At 43.2% G+C, this 17,987-nt stretch overlaps 1 protein-coding gene across 13 annotated transcripts in view; it reads left to right on the top strand.

Annotated features, from left to right (window-relative positions):
• Positions 1 to 17,987, top strand: part of MAP4 (microtubule associated protein 4) — a 197,379-nt gene that overhangs the window by 165,508 nt on the left and 13,884 nt on the right. For 7 of the 13 annotated variants that reach the window (XM_058557467.1, XM_058557460.1, XM_058557452.1 and 4 more), the window contains 5 exons: positions 11,054 to 11,160; positions 11,981 to 12,196; positions 15,266 to 15,449; positions 16,048 to 16,107; positions 16,229 to 16,521. In XM_058557467.1, coding sequence (XP_058413450.1) covers positions 11,054 to 11,160; positions 11,981 to 12,196; positions 15,266 to 15,449; positions 16,048 to 16,107; positions 16,229 to 16,521 — 860 coding nt within the window. Of the gene's footprint in view, positions 1 to 189; positions 1,711 to 11,053; positions 11,161 to 11,980; positions 12,197 to 15,265; positions 15,450 to 16,047; positions 16,108 to 16,228; positions 16,522 to 17,987 lie in introns of all 13 variants that reach the window. The other 6 variants (XM_058557418.1, XM_058557422.1, XM_058557413.1 and 3 more) reach the window with 1 other exon arrangement.

The following is a 17,987-nucleotide window of genomic DNA, read 5'->3' as shown; positions in this document are numbered from 1 at the left end:
TATTTGATTATACAGAAAGTAGCAGGTTCCTTCCTTTCTCTTTCTCTTTCATTCATTCTTTCTTTCACACTAGTAAATAAATTAAGCTCCCAACTGCGTGAGGAGAGAGGAACATTGGGGGAAAGATGGGTTTTGTCATGAATGCTGGAGACTTGGTGTGATGTCACTGCCAGCTCTGTGTGATCGTAGGTGGTGTTAGAGCTCCAGGAGCGAGAGGGGAGAGAGCAGTGGGAGAGACGATGTCGCTCTCAGACAAGCAGCCAGCCTCTCGCACTGCTGCTTACGGGCAGCTCTGTAAGGGCAAGCCTGCAGAGTGCCGAATGGACTCCCCAAAAGAAATCAGTCAAGCTGGATTTGAGTGGCAGAGAACAGAGGGCAAACTGAATGAAATCGGACTGAATGTCAGCATGGACGGGCAGCTGAAAGAGGGGCTTGTGAAGAATACTAGCTTCCTGGAGCAGAATAAGCACTGCTTCTTTGAGGGGAAGCCAGACAAAGAGCTCAGCATTGAAGTGCAGGACAAGGACTATCAAGAAACCTCTGGTCACCTTGAGAGCAAGTATGTGATTTCTAACACCTGCTATTCCTTGGAGAGGAACTTGGTGCACCAGAAGACAGCTGAGTTCCATCTGGGACCCAGAGAGGGGCCAGACAAAAACAAAGCCACTACAGTTCAGGGGATGGTGGCAGGGAAGAATGGGCCAGAGACCAAGAGGCGGCCAGATCTGGATTTCCCTGGGGCTGCTGACCTCCCTACCCAGTTTGTGAAAGAGCAGGAAACCAGTGTTTGGAACCCTAACTTTCATCCAGTGGCTCAAGGCCCTCAGGGCTCAAGGGAAGCAACTCCAGGAAAGGAGAATGGCATCACCCCTGCCTGCCAGGTGATTGGGGTGGTGAATGATAACTCTGGGCAGCTTGAATATGAGTTCTCACTACCGGTGGCTGTAGCCCACCCAGCCCCCACTATTGAGCATTCACCAACTGCCATTCCACCAGTCACTATGGTGGAGTTCGCCCAGGAATATTTGAATGCCAGCTGTCATATCAGAGACCATGATAAGGAGTTGGAGAAATTGAGTTCTACTGAGGAGGGGGCTTTGCTCGACCAAGCCCCCCAGCAGAAAAAGGCAATGCGCCGGGCCCTGTCTGAATGTTCTCACCTCTCAGTTCCTCCAGTTGTCAACCTTGCAGATAAGTATCCTGAACTCCCTACCCAAGAAGAGATTTCTTCTGGCCTGCTGCCTCTCACCAGTAGCCCAGTGCCGAGTCCCATGCCCAGGAAACTGGGGGCTCCTGCCATAAGGCGCTGCATGACAGTGGCTGAGGAACAGACAGCTTGCTTCGTATTGAACCCTGGGGAACTGCCCATCCTGTCTACTGAAGAGGTACCTCCTTTTGTCTGCGAGGAACCAGTGGCCAAGAAGAGAGAAGCATTGACCCACTTCAGCAATAGTAGCAGCAGCTCTGGGAAGAAGGAGCTGGGCACTGCTGGGTTATATCTCCATGGTAAGCTGGAGCAGATTCCTGAAGTAAGCAGCAAGGAAAAAGGACGAGAAGATACTAGTGAAACAAGAACAGATTTGTGCTCCCAAGTCTGCCACAGAGGTGAGAAACAGCCAGGACAGACTGCTCTGGCAGGGAAGAAAGAAATTGAGGTCACTGCAACTCAGAGCACTCCATCGTTCCTGTGTAAAGAGACCCCACGTGATGGTATGTTTCTAAATTTTGCCTCCATGGGGAACAAGCAGACAGCAAGGAAGGAACCAAAGTGACAGATTACCGGCAGGAGCGTTAGGCGGCTCATTTCTGCTGGAGTCTGTGACTGCCTGGGGAAAGCTTAATTCCCTTGCATTGGAAGGTTGCTGGGAGTGAGGCAAGAAAGTGAACAAAGTGAATCTAGCTGGGTCACCCTGAATGTTTGCTGGCATGGCAGATAGTGTGGACTGAGGATGTGGCTGATTGAGTTGGGGGTAGGATGGGGACAGAGGGTGGTGGCATAAGAAATAGAGTCCCTTACGTGACCTCGTGTCACCCTGCCCACCCTATCCCCCATCCTCCCACCCGTCAGCTCCCTGTTGGTTTGAGCCAGATGATTCCTGAGCCCTAAATCATCCAATCACAACTGATTGATTTCCCTGCTTGAAAATCTGTCACTATGTAGATTCACAATGGGTTTATCAGCAGTAACCTCCTCTCATTAAGTTGCAGTCTGGGTGCAAGCTCTGTTTTCCATTTGAGAACGTTTTACTTTTGTTCAAGCTGAAAAAGAGCCTTTTAAAGCTGACTATTTAATATTCTTTTCCTGTTCTTCATGTTTGACCGAATCTCGTTTCTAGTTTTCTCTTTCTGTGTGCATGTTGGGAGGATTTGTGGGAAGAAGGGGAAGAAAGGGAAAGAGGAGAGAGAAGGAGAGACTTGTATTTAATAAACAGCTAAATGTTGCGGTCTTTGAGGCTGCCTTCTATGTTTCTTCCTGGCCTTTTCTTCTCTTCCCCATCCCCCATCACCCCTGGGATCTTATTGATGGTGGTCTACAAAAGCTTGTTTTCCTGAGTCCAGGTTGAGCACAAAGGGCCGTGATTCACAAGCTAGTTAATGGAGATTTAAAACATGTGTTTTATTTGTAAAAAAAAAAAAAAAAGCCTCTTTTCCTAGGAATTAGTTATTCCTCTCAGTACATTTTTATGAAATTTTTTACTCATTCTTTCTCTTAAAATTAGAAGTGAGTATTTTGTAAGGGAAGGGTAAGTGGAAAGGATCCTTGAAGACCGACAGGTTTTTTTTTTTAATGGAGATGGACCAAGAAGCTTCATGTTTCCTCTATGATTTCTTATGACTCCAAGATGACAAGAACTCAGGTATTCTATGCTGTTGCCTACTTCTAACTGTGGCAGAACTGTAAGCTCCTCATGGATAGAATTGTGCCATCTTTTTACTGATCTGGAGGTGCCCAGTTCAATGCCATCTGTCTTCTAGGTGTTAATGAGTGAAGATTTTTGTTTGTTGAAGAAAAAGTTTATCCTGGTTCACCCTAACAAGTTCATGCTGGTAGAATAAAATTTCAAATGACTGGCAAACCTCACTCACCTGTTCACCTAATACATGTTTGAATGCTGACTCTGCTAAATGCTATGTAGATAAAACTATATAACGATTCATTTATTCCGTATGCCTACCATATGCCAGTCACTGTTTAGGCACTGGATGTTATCCTTATCCTCTAGCAACTTATGATCTAGTTGGGGTGGGGAGGGGGTAACAGGGTTGTGAATCATGGAAACTTTTTGGAGAGCGCGGCGTTGGAAGCCTAGGATGCCTAACAATGCTGAGGGAAAGACTTCAGGCAAAGGGACTCATATGAAAAAAAATATGAAGCTTAGACAGCTCTCACATTAGGTAAAAGAATACTGGCGAGTATTTATGGGACACTCTCTTAAGCATCATTTAATTTCAAAGAATGGAAATACAGAGGAACTCAAATTTAAAGAAAGGTATTTATTGACAGGGAATCCAGTTGCAGGAAGTGTAGTCAGGCTGCAGCCATCGTATGTCTCAGGACCTTTGCTCTTCTTTAAACCTGTGCTCCATTCTCTTCCCTTCTGGAAACTTTTTTCTCTGCCGTTTCTTACTTCTTTCTTTGTGACTCTGGTCTGCACAGGACAGTGGATTGCCATCTGTACATATGTGGCAAGAAATAATGGGAGAACAAATCTAGAAAGTTGTTTGGAACCCAAGCTTCAAATACCCCCTAAGGTGTTTAAACCTGACTCCTGTGTTCAAAAAATTGTGGTGACTTCCTATGACAATAAATGAAGTGGCCCAGAGTCAACTTTGGGAAGACTCACCTGTTCTCAGTAGAGAAGATGAATTAGAAGACAAAAGATGGAAGGCAAAACATCCCATGATGACAGTTTGAGTCATGTAGTAGTAGCAGGTGAAATATTGAGGACATGGTAAGGGAAATATAACAGAGGTGAAATCAACTGGACTTGAAAACTCGAGGTGAAAGGTGCAAGAGAGAAAGGAATCAAAGGTGATGCTGTGATTTTGAGCCTGAGTTTCACGTGTAGTAGTACAAATAACGGAAGATCCAACAGAAGGGAGCAGTTTTGTGGAGCAGTTACAGAGTTCTGTTTCGAACGTTCTTTTGCAAAACTGTGGGGACATTTGGGTGGTGGTCATTAGCAATGGTTGGTATACCCCTGAGGCAAAGGAGGAGGATCTTGGTGAGAAGCACCGTCTGGGAGGGAGACAGAAGTTTCTGTTTATGCATAGGTCAGGTGTTTTTCATTGGGTCACGTTTACTTGTACAGGTTGAAATGTTGCATGCTTTTATCATAGGCAGTAAGACTTCATGAAGTGTTCATGTTGTTTACTGAAAAATCCTGTGCTTATTGATAAACGTTCATAGTGGTCTGGGGCCATTGGCAACAAGTCACACGTTGGATAAGATATTCTTTCAGCTTGCTATAGAACAGACATTACTACCCTTGCGTGGTAGGGTTTTTTTCTTTCTTCATATTTTTTTTTTTTTAATAATTTTGTTTATTTATTTTTTCCCTCTAAGCCCCAGTAGATAGTTGTATGTCATAGGTGCACATCCTTCTAGTTGCTGTATGTGGGACACGGCCTCAGCATGGCCAGAGAAGCGGTGCGTGGGTGCGCGCCCGGGATCCGAACCCAGGCCGCCAGCAGCGGAGCGCGCCCACTTAACCGCTAAGCCACGGGCCGGCCCATCTTTCTTCATATTTTTAAAACTAAAAAAATTCAACTTTTGACTAAAAATATATATGGTTTCAAGCATCAAAAAGTACAAAATGCATTCAAAGTTTCCTAGCAAGACAAGATGATGTTGATTCACTTTTTCCTGCTTCTCTCCTGTAAGTACAGCTAAATACTCCGGAAAGAATTCAACAATCATAAAAAGAATCTGAAAGGTGGAAAGGAGAGGGCGAACTGTGTAGGGATGTCAGGACTTGAGGAAGGACAGTGTAGTGAGTTCCTTGGGTTTTCTCTTGAATCTCCCATATATCCCGATCTGGGCACTGGAGAGTACCTGCAACCTGGAATCACCAACAAGCATAGACCAAAAAAAAAGAAAGGAAAAAAAAAGAAAGAAAAGCCTGCTCTCTCTTGCCAGAAGACCAGGAAAGGGAAAGCCCAGTAAAGACCTAGTGGTGAGCCCTATTTTCCTACCCATGTTCAGCAGCAGCGGTACAGGGCGCCAATTCTCCTGCTGGTACAGTGTCAGCAGAGCTCATGAGAGCCCACCTGTTGCCACCTCCACACATCGCAGCAGCTGTAGGCCTGATCCATCCACACTGGCAACACTGCAGTATGAGCCACCCACACTGGCAGGGAAACCCATCCCCTGTCCCCCACCAGGTGATAGCACCAGCAACACCTAATAGGCCTGGTGTCTTCCAGTCTTCTACCCAGTAGCAGAAGAGGACTTAGGTAGATTTCCTCCTATACCCTTCTCTCCAGTAGCAGAAGGCCAGGTAGGTGCTTGCTATTCCCAGCAATACCAGCAGAGATTGAATAGGAAGTCTGCCAGCACCAGGCAGCCAGAAAACAGGCTAGGGGAAACTCTGCATTCCATGGGTCCAGCATCACTCAGCCCCCACCCAGTGAAACCACCTGGCCCAGGGAAGTGCCTTCAGCCCTTGCAGGCAGTACCAGCAGGGACTGAGTGACAGTCCCGTGGAGCCAGGAGAACATAGCAGGCCACAATTGCAGTACAAGGGCTCTGGAAACTAAATTGTCATTGAAACTACAGCCAGAATCTTCACACTAAATTTAAACAGTGATTATGGGGCCGGCCCTGTGGCTTAGCAGTTAAGTGCGCACGCTCCGCTACTGGCGGCCCGGGTTCGGATCCCAGGCGCGCACCGAGGCACCGCTTCTCCGGCCATGCTGAGGCCGAGTCCCACATACAGCAACTAGGATGTGCAACTATGACATACAACTATCTACTGGGGCTTTGGGGAAAAAAAAAGGAGGAGGATTGGCAATAGATGTTAGCTCAGGGCTGGTCTTCCTCAGCAAAAAGAGGAGGATTAGCACGGATATTAGCTCAGGGCTGATCTTCCTCAAAAAAAAAAAATAAACACTGATTATGTACTAGTCTACAAAATTAGGATTTTAAGGTAGCCATCATAAAATTGCTTGAACAAGAAATTATGAATTCTCTTGAAACAAATGAAAAACTAGAAAATCTCAGCAAAGAAGAAGTTATTAAAAAAAATACCAACTGGAAATTATAGATAGGAAAAATACAAGAATCAAAATAAAAAATATGTCTGATGGACTCAATAGTAGATTGGAGATGTCAAAGAATACAATCAGTGAACTTGGGAACAAAACAATAGAATTTATTCAGTCTGAACAACAGAGAGAAAATAGACTGAAAAAAAAAATTACAGTTCCTCAGAGACTTCTGGGTCGATAACAAAAGATCTAAAATTTGTATCGTTAGAATCCCAGAAGATGAGAAAGAATGTAAGCCTGAAAAACTATTTGAAGAAATAATGACTGAAAACTTCCCAAATTTATCAAAAGACATAAACCTACAGATTCGTGAAACTGAACGAACCTCAAATAGGAAAACCCAAAAAAAATCTATGCTAAGATATATCATAACTAAACTTTTGTAAACTAAGGACAAAGAAAAAATCTTAAAGACAACCAAAGAGAAATTATGCATTATCTATTGGGGAACAGCAATTCAAATAACAGTATGATTCTTATCAGAAGCCATGAGGGCAGAAGGAAGTGGCACAACATTTTTTAAGTGCTAAAAGAAAAGAACAGTCAACTGCAAACTCTTATATCTGGTAAATATTCCTTCAGAAATAAAGGGAAAATAATGACATTCTTAGATAGATTTATGGCACTGACTGCTTACATTAGAAAAGAGAAAAGGCCTCAAATCAGTAATCTAAGTTGCTACATCAAGAAACTAGAAAAAGAAGAACAAGATTAATCCAAAGCAAGCAGAAATCAGTGGAATTATGAACAAGAAAACAACAAAGAAAATGTGTTAAACCAAAAACTGGTTCTTAAAAAAAACAATACAATTGATAACGAAACTGACAAAGATAAAAAGAGAGAAGACACAAACCACCAATAGCAGGAACAGGGGATATCACTGGGGCAGGATAGTAAGGTAGGGGCCGGCCTGGTGGTGCAAGTGGTTAAGTATGCACGCTCTGCTGTGGTGGCTCGGGGTTCGCTGGTTCAGATCCCGGGCGTGCACCAACGCACCACTTGGCAAACAATGCTGTGGTGGCGTCCTATATAAAGTGGAGGAAGATGGGCACGGATGTTAGCCCAGGGCCAGTCTTCCTCAGCAAAGAGAGGAGGATTGGCAGATGTTAGCTCAGGGTCAATCTTCCTCAAAAAAAAAAAAAAAAGAAAAAAGATAATAAGGTAATACTAGGAGCACCTTTACACTCAAAATTCAACAACTTAGAAGAAATGGACGAATTTCTTAAAAACCACAAATTACCAAAACTCTGCCAAGGTGAAATAGATAACCTGAATAACCATTAATGAAATTGAATTTTTAATTAGGAAGCTTCTGATGGTTTCACTGGAGAATTTACCATACGTTTAAAGAATAATTAACACCAGATTTTTACATTCTCTTCCAGAAAAGATAAGAGGAGGGAACACTTCCTTACTCATTTTAGAAGGTCGGTATTATTCTGATACCAAAACCAGACAAAGATAGTTCAAAACAAACAAACTATAGACCAATATCTCTCATGAACTTAGAGGCAAAGATTCTTAACAGATTATTAACAAATCACATCCAACAATATATGAAAATAATTTATACATGACAGCCAAGTGGAATTTATTGCACATATGCAAGGCTGGTTCAGTAATCAAAAATCAGTGTAATCCATATCAATAGTCTAAAGAAGAAAAATCATAAACACAGAAAATGCATTCAACAAAATCCAACACCCATTCATGATAAAACTCTCCTCAAAGAATAAAGGGAGAACTTCCTCAACTAAATAATGAGCATCTCCAAAAAGTCCTACAGCTAACATCATAGTTAATAGTGAAAGACTGAATGCTTTCACCTTAAATCGAGAACAAGGCAAGAATGCCTGCTGTCAACTGTTCTTATTTAACATAGTACTGGAAGTTCTAGTTAACAAAATAAAGCAAGAAAAGGAAATGAAAGGCCTATAGATTAGAAGGAAGAAATAAATCTGGTTGTATTTGTAGGTGACATGATTGTCTATGTAGAAGATTCCAAGGAATCTACCCAAATAAATCCTAGAACTAATAAGTGAGTTCACTAAGGTCACAGGATACACTATCAACATATAAGAATCAATTGCATTTCCAGATACTAACAGTCAAACTATTTTACTCAAAGTCCTGTAAATAAATGTCCATATCCGCTTTATTCATAATAGTGAACAACTGGAAACAACCAAAATGTCATACAGTAGGTGAAAGATTAAACTGTGGTATGGCCATACCATGGAATACTTCTCAGCAATTAATAGGAACTAACAGCTGGTACATGCAGCAACACGATGCATCTCAAAAGCATTATGCTGGGTGAAAGAAGCCAGACACGAAAGTTAACATACTGTATAATTCCATTTATATAATATTCTTGAAAGAATATTATAGAGATGGAGAGCAAATTAGTTGCCAGAGATTTAGGGGGTTGGGGTGGCTATAAAAGGGTAACATGAGGGAGCCCTGTAGTGATGGAACAATTTTGTGCTGTGATTGTTAGTAGTGGTTACATAAAGCTACACATGATAAAATTGCACAGAACTGCGTATTTCCACACATGCACACATGAGTGCATGTCAAACTGGAAATATCTGAACAGACTCTGGGTTGTACCAATATTGGTTTTCTGGTTTCAATGGTGTACTATAGTTATGCAGGATATCAACACCCGGGGAGGCTGGGTGAAAGGTTCATGGGACGTCTCTGTACATTTGTTTACAATTTCCCATGAACCTATAATTGTTTCAAAACAAAAAGTTTTAAAATAAAGTCTCCTATCCTCTCCAGTTTTGTGCCCCATTTTCCCCTATCAAAATTGTTACCATTATTTTCTTTCATCATGATCCATCTGAAGACTTTTTAAAAATGCATGTACAAGTGTATTTTCAATAGAAATGTATTTTCATCCATCCCTTTTCTAGACATATGGTTTCATGTTCTATGTACTGTTCTGCCCCTTCCTTTTTTTGTCCGCTTAATAGAGATTGTTCCCTATCAGTCATGCTTTATTTTTTCAGATTCAGCAATTACATTGATATTTCTGCCATGATGCTTTAACCGTTTTCCTATTATCAGACTTCTGGGAAGTTTGAATCTTTTGCTTTTAGAAACAATGCTCTGGGCCGGCCCCGTGGCTTAGTGGTTAAGTGTGCGCGCTCCGCTACTGGCGGCCCCAGTTCGGATCCCAGGCACGCACCGTCGCACTGCTTCTCTGGCCATGCTGAGGCCGTGACCCACAGGCAGCAGCTGGAAGGATGTGCAACTATGACATACAACTATCTACTGGGGCTTTGGGGGAAAAAATAAAAAAAGAAACAATGCTCTGGTGAAAGACCTTACATGTTTGCTATTTTGCAGGTGTGTGAATGTCTCTAAGATAAATTTCTAGAAATTGGATTTCTGGATTAGAATTTATCTACACTTGTAATTTTCAGAGACACTGCTAGACTACCCTGCATGCATTGTACTATTGCACATACTTACCCGCAGTGTATATCCTCATGTTGTCCCCAACAGTTATTTTCATATTTTAGGACTTATGACAATATGTTAGGTTAAAAATGGCATTTCAGTGTGGTTTTAATTTTCATTTCTCTGAAAGATTGGACATCTTTTCACTTTGTGTGTGTGTGTGTGAGGAAGATCAGCCCTGAGCTAACATCCGTGCCCATCTTCCTCCACTTTATGTGGGACGCCACCACAGCATGGCTCGACAAGCGGTGCATCGGTGTGCACCCAGGATCTGAACCTGCGAACCCAGGGCTGCCAAAGTGGAGCGTGTGCACTTAACCGCTGCGCCACTGGGCCAGCCCCTATCTTTTCATATTTTCAAAAGTGATTTGTATTTCTTTTTCTGTAAACTGTGTTCATATTCTTTTGGCCATTTTTCTAGTGGGTTGTTGGCCTTTATAGGAGTTATTGATTTGTAGGAGTAATTTATATAACAAGCTCTTTGTCTTTGATGTGAGGTTCAGTATTTTTTTCTTGTTTATCACTTGCCTCTTGACTTCTCTCATCGTTTTTTTGGCCACGTTGAAATTTTTTGTTTTTCTTTAGTCAGACTTATCTTTGGTGGCTTCTGGATTTTGTGCTAGTTAGAAAGGTCTTCCCCACGCTCAGGTTATAAACTTCATGGTATTTTAATGCTTTCAGGTGTAGCCCTGTTGAAATCTGGAGTAACCTCCCCACAGTGATGCTGCCAGGCATAGCCTTAGGCAGTAGACTTTATTTCTGGCCCTGGGTCTGATTTCATGGGTGTCCTCAGCCTTGTTGGGAAATCTGGGTCACTGCTAAAACTAGATCAAGTTAATCTCACATCCTCCATAAAGTGGTGCTTTACAGGGAAAGGAAGTAAGGGGAGGACACTGGATGATCTTCTGGCTCTTATCCCATCTCCCAGCAACCTTTATTCTAAGAGATAAACTCTCGTAAAAGAGGTTTTTGTCCCCTCTGTGCTCCAGGAGTGAGTTGTTGGGTGACAGAACCCCTTTGCTGGTTTCCAGGGAAGGGAAACCAAACTTGAAGGGCCATTTCCTTCCATTGATCAATTGTGCAAATCCCACTTAGGTTACTTCTCCACAGGAACAGGCTGCCTGAATCTCTGGAATCTAAAACTGTCCTCCATCACAATAAGGATGACTTGGGAGTCTTGTCCACATTTCAGCAGCACAGCCCTGTGGATTTTTTTCAGAATGAAGTGCTAGTTAATAGTCTGTCTCTGGTAAGACTTGTGTTTTCAAAATGGGTATGAAAAACTTGCTTAGCATAACTTTCCACCCCTTAGGAATAGCCAAGCCAGAAGAAGGACGGTCTACTGTGAGTGTGACCGGAAATGACATCACCACCCCTCCAAACAAGGAGCTCCCGCCAAGCCCAGAGAAGAAGACAAAGGTAGGTGCCAGAATGGTGGGCTATAGTGGGTATAAAACATCGCTATATTGTTTTAAACAGTAGCTTCTGCTATTATTGCTTGAATCATGAATGAAATTTCTTTTTACTGAGCTATTATGAGTCATTCCTCAAGTTTGAACATGCTTAGAAAATATTTTATATTCCTATTTTACCATAGTGGCCTAACTCAAACCTTAAAATCTATGCTTTTGACTTTATTATCTTAAATATCTGTAGAAATGTTCTGTAGAGGTCGTTGCTGCTTCACTTAACAACCACAATAAAGGGAATTACAGAACTATTCAGAAATAGATTCTGAAATCTGCATTCATGAAAAGAGAACACAGATTTTTAAGGTGGATCATAGCTTCAGGCACTTACTGGTATTTATTGAAAAGTACAAATGCCACACTTTAGTGTGGTCTTAAAGTAGGATGCTGATGTTGCGTCATTAAGGTACAGATAATAGTAGCTTAATCACCTGCTGGCGACTTTCTTCATAGAATTACTGCCACCACCAAAAGTTGGTTGTTTAAAGCTATCCCTGAATTTAAATCTTCAGGTGCCAAACTGCTGGAATTTGTGATACTGTCATTAAGAAATGATTCCCAGTGTTCTTTATCTCCATCCTGGTGTCTTTCCACTCTTTACAAAGCTCAGAAGAAAGGAATGCTAATTTTCAGTTGCATATATCCTCATTGCTTATAATTTTACTTTGAATTGTGCAATTTATACTTTTTTTTCTTCATTTGTTTTTATTCTTGTCTGTGTGTTTGATGTTGGCCTTTAAAAAAAAACAAACAACAAATCAACTTAAAAGCCTTTGGCCACCACTCAGCCTGCAAAGACTTCAACATCGAAAGCCAAAACACAGCCCACTTCTCTCCCTAAGCAGCCAGCTCCCACCACTTTTGGTGGGTTGAATAAAAAACCCATGAGCCTTGCTTCAGGCTTAGTGGCAGCTGCCCCACCCAAACGCCCTGCTGCTGCCACTGCCAGGCCTTCCATCTTACCTTCAAAAGACGTGAAGCCCAAGGTAAGTCATCATCTAAGCACTGTGTCAGGGAAAAGTTTTCCCCTCTGAGTGTCAGATAGGCCCTTGTTTCTACCAGACAATGGAATCAGGCTGGTGGAATTGAGGAAAGGAAAGGGAAAAGTCGGAAGGGCAACTTGGAAATCAGTTTGGGGGCCCATGATGCAGCCATAACATTTGAAGGCCTTTTATGCTTTGTACCTTTCCCTGCCCTGGTTGGAGACAATATGGCATCTACTTAGGTTCCTCCCCTTTTCTCCCAACTCCTCCTTCCTCTTCACCTGTTTAAACGCTTGTTAACCAGTTTCCCCTACTCCACGTACTAATCAGGTACTCATTTCTGATATAATTCCCACGTCAAATTCTCAGTCAAATTCAGTTCTTTGTCTTTCTCTTTAATCATCCTGCAGAAGTGAAGTTTACCCATTACTTTTGTGCTAAGTTCTTCTAGCTTATCTCAGCATGTTCCAGCATCATGTGGTAACTTACTTTGCTTTTGGCATTAGGCCACCTCTTGCTGGGCTCCTGAAGTTTTTCAGTTTTCCAGGTCACCCACACATTATTGCCTAGAAATTGGTCAATTTGGAGCAGCATTAGCTTCACAGGATTGTTCTAGGAGCGAGCGGGTGGAGTCTGTGGCTGCCTTCCTTAACGTCTTGTTTTATTTAAGAAGGGCCGTTAGGTCAGCCTGATGTTATTCTTTAAATTCATGATGGGAAATAGGTTCCTGTGTTAGAGTGTCAGTGTTTTAATCTAATCTTTTAAAGAAAAATGGTAGAACCTAGGAATTATAGTCTAGGTTGAAACCCTGGCCAAGAAACTGAGAAATCCTGTCATAGACTAGGAATGATAAAATCGCATAAAGGTTTCTGATCCTCATTTACCCAGTTGACTACTTTTCTTGATTGCTGGATGACAATTTATGTGATAAGAGGCCAGAGGGAAGATGACTGGAGCCATGGCACAGCTCCTACCTGACACTAATTCAGCAGCAAATCCTGGGGGAGACAGAAGAGGGTGTAGGGAGGAGAGAGTTGTCTAATGAAATTTCACTCGATGATGATAATAAAAATGATGTGTACTGTCTGGTTTCTTTATGTACATTAACTCCTTTTATTCTCTCTGTCCACAATCTATGACATAGATATTAATATCCTCATTTTTAGCTCAGTTAAATAACCTTCATAAGGTCCAGTGCTAGTAAATGGCAGAGCCAATATTTGAACTTGGGTCTAACTCCAGTGCTGATTCTCAGGGCTTCTATCAACACTGTTCTTTCATGGCTTTTCGCCATGCAACTTTTAGACAGCATTTCAAGATACAGCTAACTTGAAGAGATGATCTGTGTTACAGTTATTACTGTTGTTTATCTTTTAGGTAAGAAACAGATGGAAACATTTTGAGAGATTGATGAAAACTAAAGTCTAATGAAATTTATTTTTATCCTTATTTTGGTATAAAGATTTATAGAAACAAAACAACAGGAAAAAAATCTACTTATTCAGAAAAATAAGTAGATCTTTGATTCTGGCAGAAGAGAAAATATAAATTGAGAAACAGCAGGGTAACTCCAATTATGAAAGCAGGCTGGTTCTGCATCTTGCTGAGGCCAAGAGCCTGACATATGAGGAATGTCATATCCTTGAGAGATTTCTATTCCAAGTAACTTTTTTCTAACTTATTTTTTCATTATTACTCTTAACTAGCAAAATAATAAGACCCCAGTAGATTATTCTGAATCATAGTCATAGTATCAAAAATTTGAAGGAGACTCCAGAGGGTATCTGATTTAGTCCTCAAGTTTTAGAGCAAACAGAATTCCTCTGCACAAAATCCTACGACATGTTCTGGACAGAGCTGCTAGTTGAACTAGTTCCTCTGATTCCAACCTTAGGGTTCTTCCTACCATACTTAGGGACTTCGTTTGTAGAAATGGTCATTACCGTGCATTTACAGGGTTAGATTTTATTTAACTGGATGCCAGCCCTTAATTTCTGAGCACCTCCTCAGCTGATTTTCCATTTAGGCAGTATCTTGCTTATCTGCACCAACATACTGCCCTCCGTGTGGCTATTTCTTTTTGACTAAAAGAGCTGCCTTCACTGTGACTGTGGTTCGGTGTGTGCTGTCTTGAGTAACATGGTATGTTTGCTTATCAAAATAGTGTTCATCCCCTATTCCTGTAGAAACCAGGCTGCATTGATTCCTTCCCTTCCTCACTAGTGACGACATGCCCAGCCTCCGTGGAAGGGGAACTAGAGTGACCCAGAGGCTGTGCATCTACAGTTGAGAGACTTCTCCCTTTTGTTTTCAGCCATAGCTGTGACATCAGTGCTTCTCCTTACTTCTGTTGGTCAGGCCTGCACCCTCTGCCTGTCCCTTTTCATTGTCTGTGTTCTCTCAGAGACTTCTCATTCTCTAGTCCCTAACATGGCATATTAGCAAAGCTGGTCCTTAGAGATCCTCTGTTCCAACCTCTTTTATCCAGATGAGGAAATAAAGCCCAGAGAGGCTCAGTGATTTGCCTAAGAACACATTGTGAGTTGGGGGCTGAACTGGATCTGGAGCTAAGGCTTCTGACCTGATTCAGCTAGTGTTCTCTCCATCTACAGCCCTATCCTGTTCAGCATTCGCTTGGTGCATCTTAGCCAAAAGAATAACTGAATTTGAACATCTTAATTTTTAATTTTTTGTTTTGTTTGTGTATATTTGATCTTTGATCAAGTATTTAATACATTAAATACCTCAGTGTTTAATCCAGTAGATCCTGAGGCAAACATAGTTTGTGGTGTGTTATACTTTTCAGGGCTGTTTATTCTCACTGGTTCAGTTTGGATTGAGGTAGTTTGATTCCCCGTTTCCTGACCCCAGATCACACAGCACTCTACATGGCCAGTTTCTCATGTTGTCTGGAGGACTTTGATCTTTGAGCCATATATATTTCCCTGTCAGTAGCTGCCGAACACACAGAACCCTTGTTTTCTGGTGTAGGCTTATATAGAACCATCCTTTGGCATGACTTCCTGGGGCTATTGTTGACCCACAGCTCTATTCCCACTTTCCTGTTACCAGCCTGTTGCAGACGCAAAGATTCCTGAGAAGCGGGCCTCACCATCCAAGCTGGCCTCTGCCCCAGCCTCCAGGCCTGGCTCCAAGAGCACCCAGACTATTCCAAAAGCCACAGTAGCTGCCACTGTTGCCTCACCTGGGTCAAACAGTAGGAGTCCCCCCACACCCCTGCCCAAGAAGCCTGCTGGTGAGTATTGTCACCCTTCCTTCCCAGGGGAACCAGTGGGGAGAAGAGTGGGGCCTTGGCTTTGCCCCAGATGTAGCTCCAGCCAGCGTCACAGAGAGCTGTGCAGACCTGCTTGTGCAGCAGTCCTTAATGGGGTATCTTGAAAAGCAGCAGCCTTGATCTGTCTCTCTGTGAGGTTAGGAAGTATGTATAATCAGGAAAATCTTGATTGGAGGGGACTCATGACTTCCCAGGTAGAATTTACTCTCCCTTTCTTAGTAACTCCACAGCACCCAGCACATTGTGGTCACGGGCTTACGTGATAAGAAATAGACCATTCAATTCCATAGGCATGTATTGATAACTCACTGCTAAGGTCACGTGGAAGGCATCGTCAAGATGTAGAAAAGAATCAGATGCAGTGCCTGGCCTTATATGTTCCACAGGGCATGGTCTTTACATGGCTGGCTGACTACTCTATTCCCAGAGACTAGCACGGCCTCTGGCTCAAAACGGACATTCAGTAATTGTTGAATGAATGAATGAATCTCAGTATTGGATGAGCCATTCAGTAGGTCAGTTTGTTAAACGTTATGTTAAAAAGTGTATGTTTGTGCAGCCATCAAGACTGAGGGAAAACCTGCAGACATCAAGAAGATGGCTACAAAGTCTGCACCAGGTAATACCCCGTCCTCCACTTTGAAGAACCCTAATTTAAACCCCTACCTCTTCTGTGGCTTTAAGGCTCCCTTTTGCTCTCTCCTCCTGAACCTTGTTATCTCTCACTCCTACCTTTGCAGCTGACTTGAGTCGCTCAAAGAGCACCTCCACCAGTTCCGTGAAGAAAAGCACCATTGTCCCTGGGGCAGCACCCCCAGCAGGAGTGGCTCCCAGTCGAGTCAAGCTCACACCTGCACCATCCCGGCCCTCCGGGACTCCTTCCTTGGACAAGAAGCCTACGTCAGCCAAGCCCAGCTCCTCTGCCCCCAGGCTGAGCCGCCTGGCTACCAATGCTTCTGCCCCTGATCTGAAGAATGTGCGCTCCAAGGTTGGCTCCACGGAAAACATCAAGCATCAGCCTGGAGGAGGCCGGGTGGGTCCAGGGAGCTTGGGTTCCTTGGCATGCTGGCCCCTGCTTCTTCCCTTGCCACATCCAACCACTGTTCTCCAGGCATGTCCCCACGTCAACCCAAGGGGCCCACCGAAGCAGAAGGGCAGTCAGGGCATTGGATTCAGTGTCAGGGAATTCCATCCTGGGCTCCACGTCCCAGCAGCAGGCAAGGGTGGGCTGAGCTCTGGGCTTTCTCTTCCCATCTCAATCAGAGGGACTTGTGTTCTGTGTTGTGGAGTTTATATATACAGTGTTGTTCGGAGACAAAAGGGTTCTTCTGCTTTACAAAACAAACAAGGGAACCTCTGAGACTGCGAAGGTGAGAGACACTGAACCTGAACCTGGTTTTACACGTTTCTTAACCCTGCACTGTAAGTGTCAGGATAAGCAGAAGGCAGAATGCCTTTTCCTTCTCCAAGCTATGACTTGGGTGGAGATTCGTCTGAAAGAGGACCAGGGTGTCCTCTTGTGGCCCGGATAACTTGCTGTGGTGAGCCGCAAGCAAGTTTGTTTAGCAAGTCCAGCTTTTCTAAACAAAAGGACAGACATAGAGTGTAGTGATAGAGAAAGACATGGCAGGCCACAGTGTTTCCCTTTAAGGATTTTCTGGTTGCATCTATCCTGGAATTATTTGTTAACTGTTAGCAACTATGGGGACTTCGTATGTGAAAAAGGCGATGGCAGAAGTCCAAGTTCAAGTCCCTAGAGCAGTAACCTTCTTTCTTTTTTTATTTTATTTTATTTATTTATTTTCTCCCCAAAGCTCCAGCAGATAGTTGTATGTCATAGTTGCACATCCTTCTAGTTGCTGTATGTGGGATGCGGCCTCAGCATGGCCGGAGAAGCGGTGCGTCGGTGTGCGCCCGGGATCCGAACCCGGGCCGCCAGTAGCGGAGTGTGCGCACTTAAGCGCTAAGCCACCGGGCCGGCCCTGGAGCAGTAACCTTCTCATTTCTAGCACTTAGTATAGTCATTCTCTAGCACTTAAACCACCACCACCACCACCTGCGACTCAGGATAAGGTACTTAAATTGCTTCAATCCAGAGCTGTTAAAAAATTAAAGAGAGTCCAAAATGAGGCAGAATCCTGGTACTGTTGGAAAACACTGATGGCAAACTGGGATTAGTCTGGGATAAGGGCCTAAAACTTGCTTTTGCTAAGAGATTTTGGCTCAGGCGTACCCAGCCAGACCTCTGGGGCTGTGGTACTGATGGCCCATTTCCCCCTTTCTGTGCTCTTATGCTTTCAACATGCAAAAGTTGCAGGAGAGTTGAGTAACTCAGTCTGGTGGTTAAATTATTTTCTGTTTCAACATACTGAAGGGTGTGACACTTGCCATCATCAGTAGTGGCTCCCTGTGACCATGGCAGCTTGCTTGGGGCATATCAGAACATTTGAGTGGGAGGGCATTGTAATTTGAAAACTGATAACCCGAACACACACTCGG

Source organism: Diceros bicornis, chromosome 2 (assembly GCF_020826845.1).
Source record: "Diceros bicornis minor isolate mBicDic1 chromosome 2, mDicBic1.mat.cur, whole genome shotgun sequence".
Classification (NCBI taxonomy): domain Eukaryota; kingdom Metazoa; phylum Chordata; class Mammalia; order Perissodactyla; family Rhinocerotidae; genus Diceros; species Diceros bicornis.
Note: the sequence above shows the minus strand (reverse complement) of the source record. Positions and strands in the feature narration are given on the sequence as shown.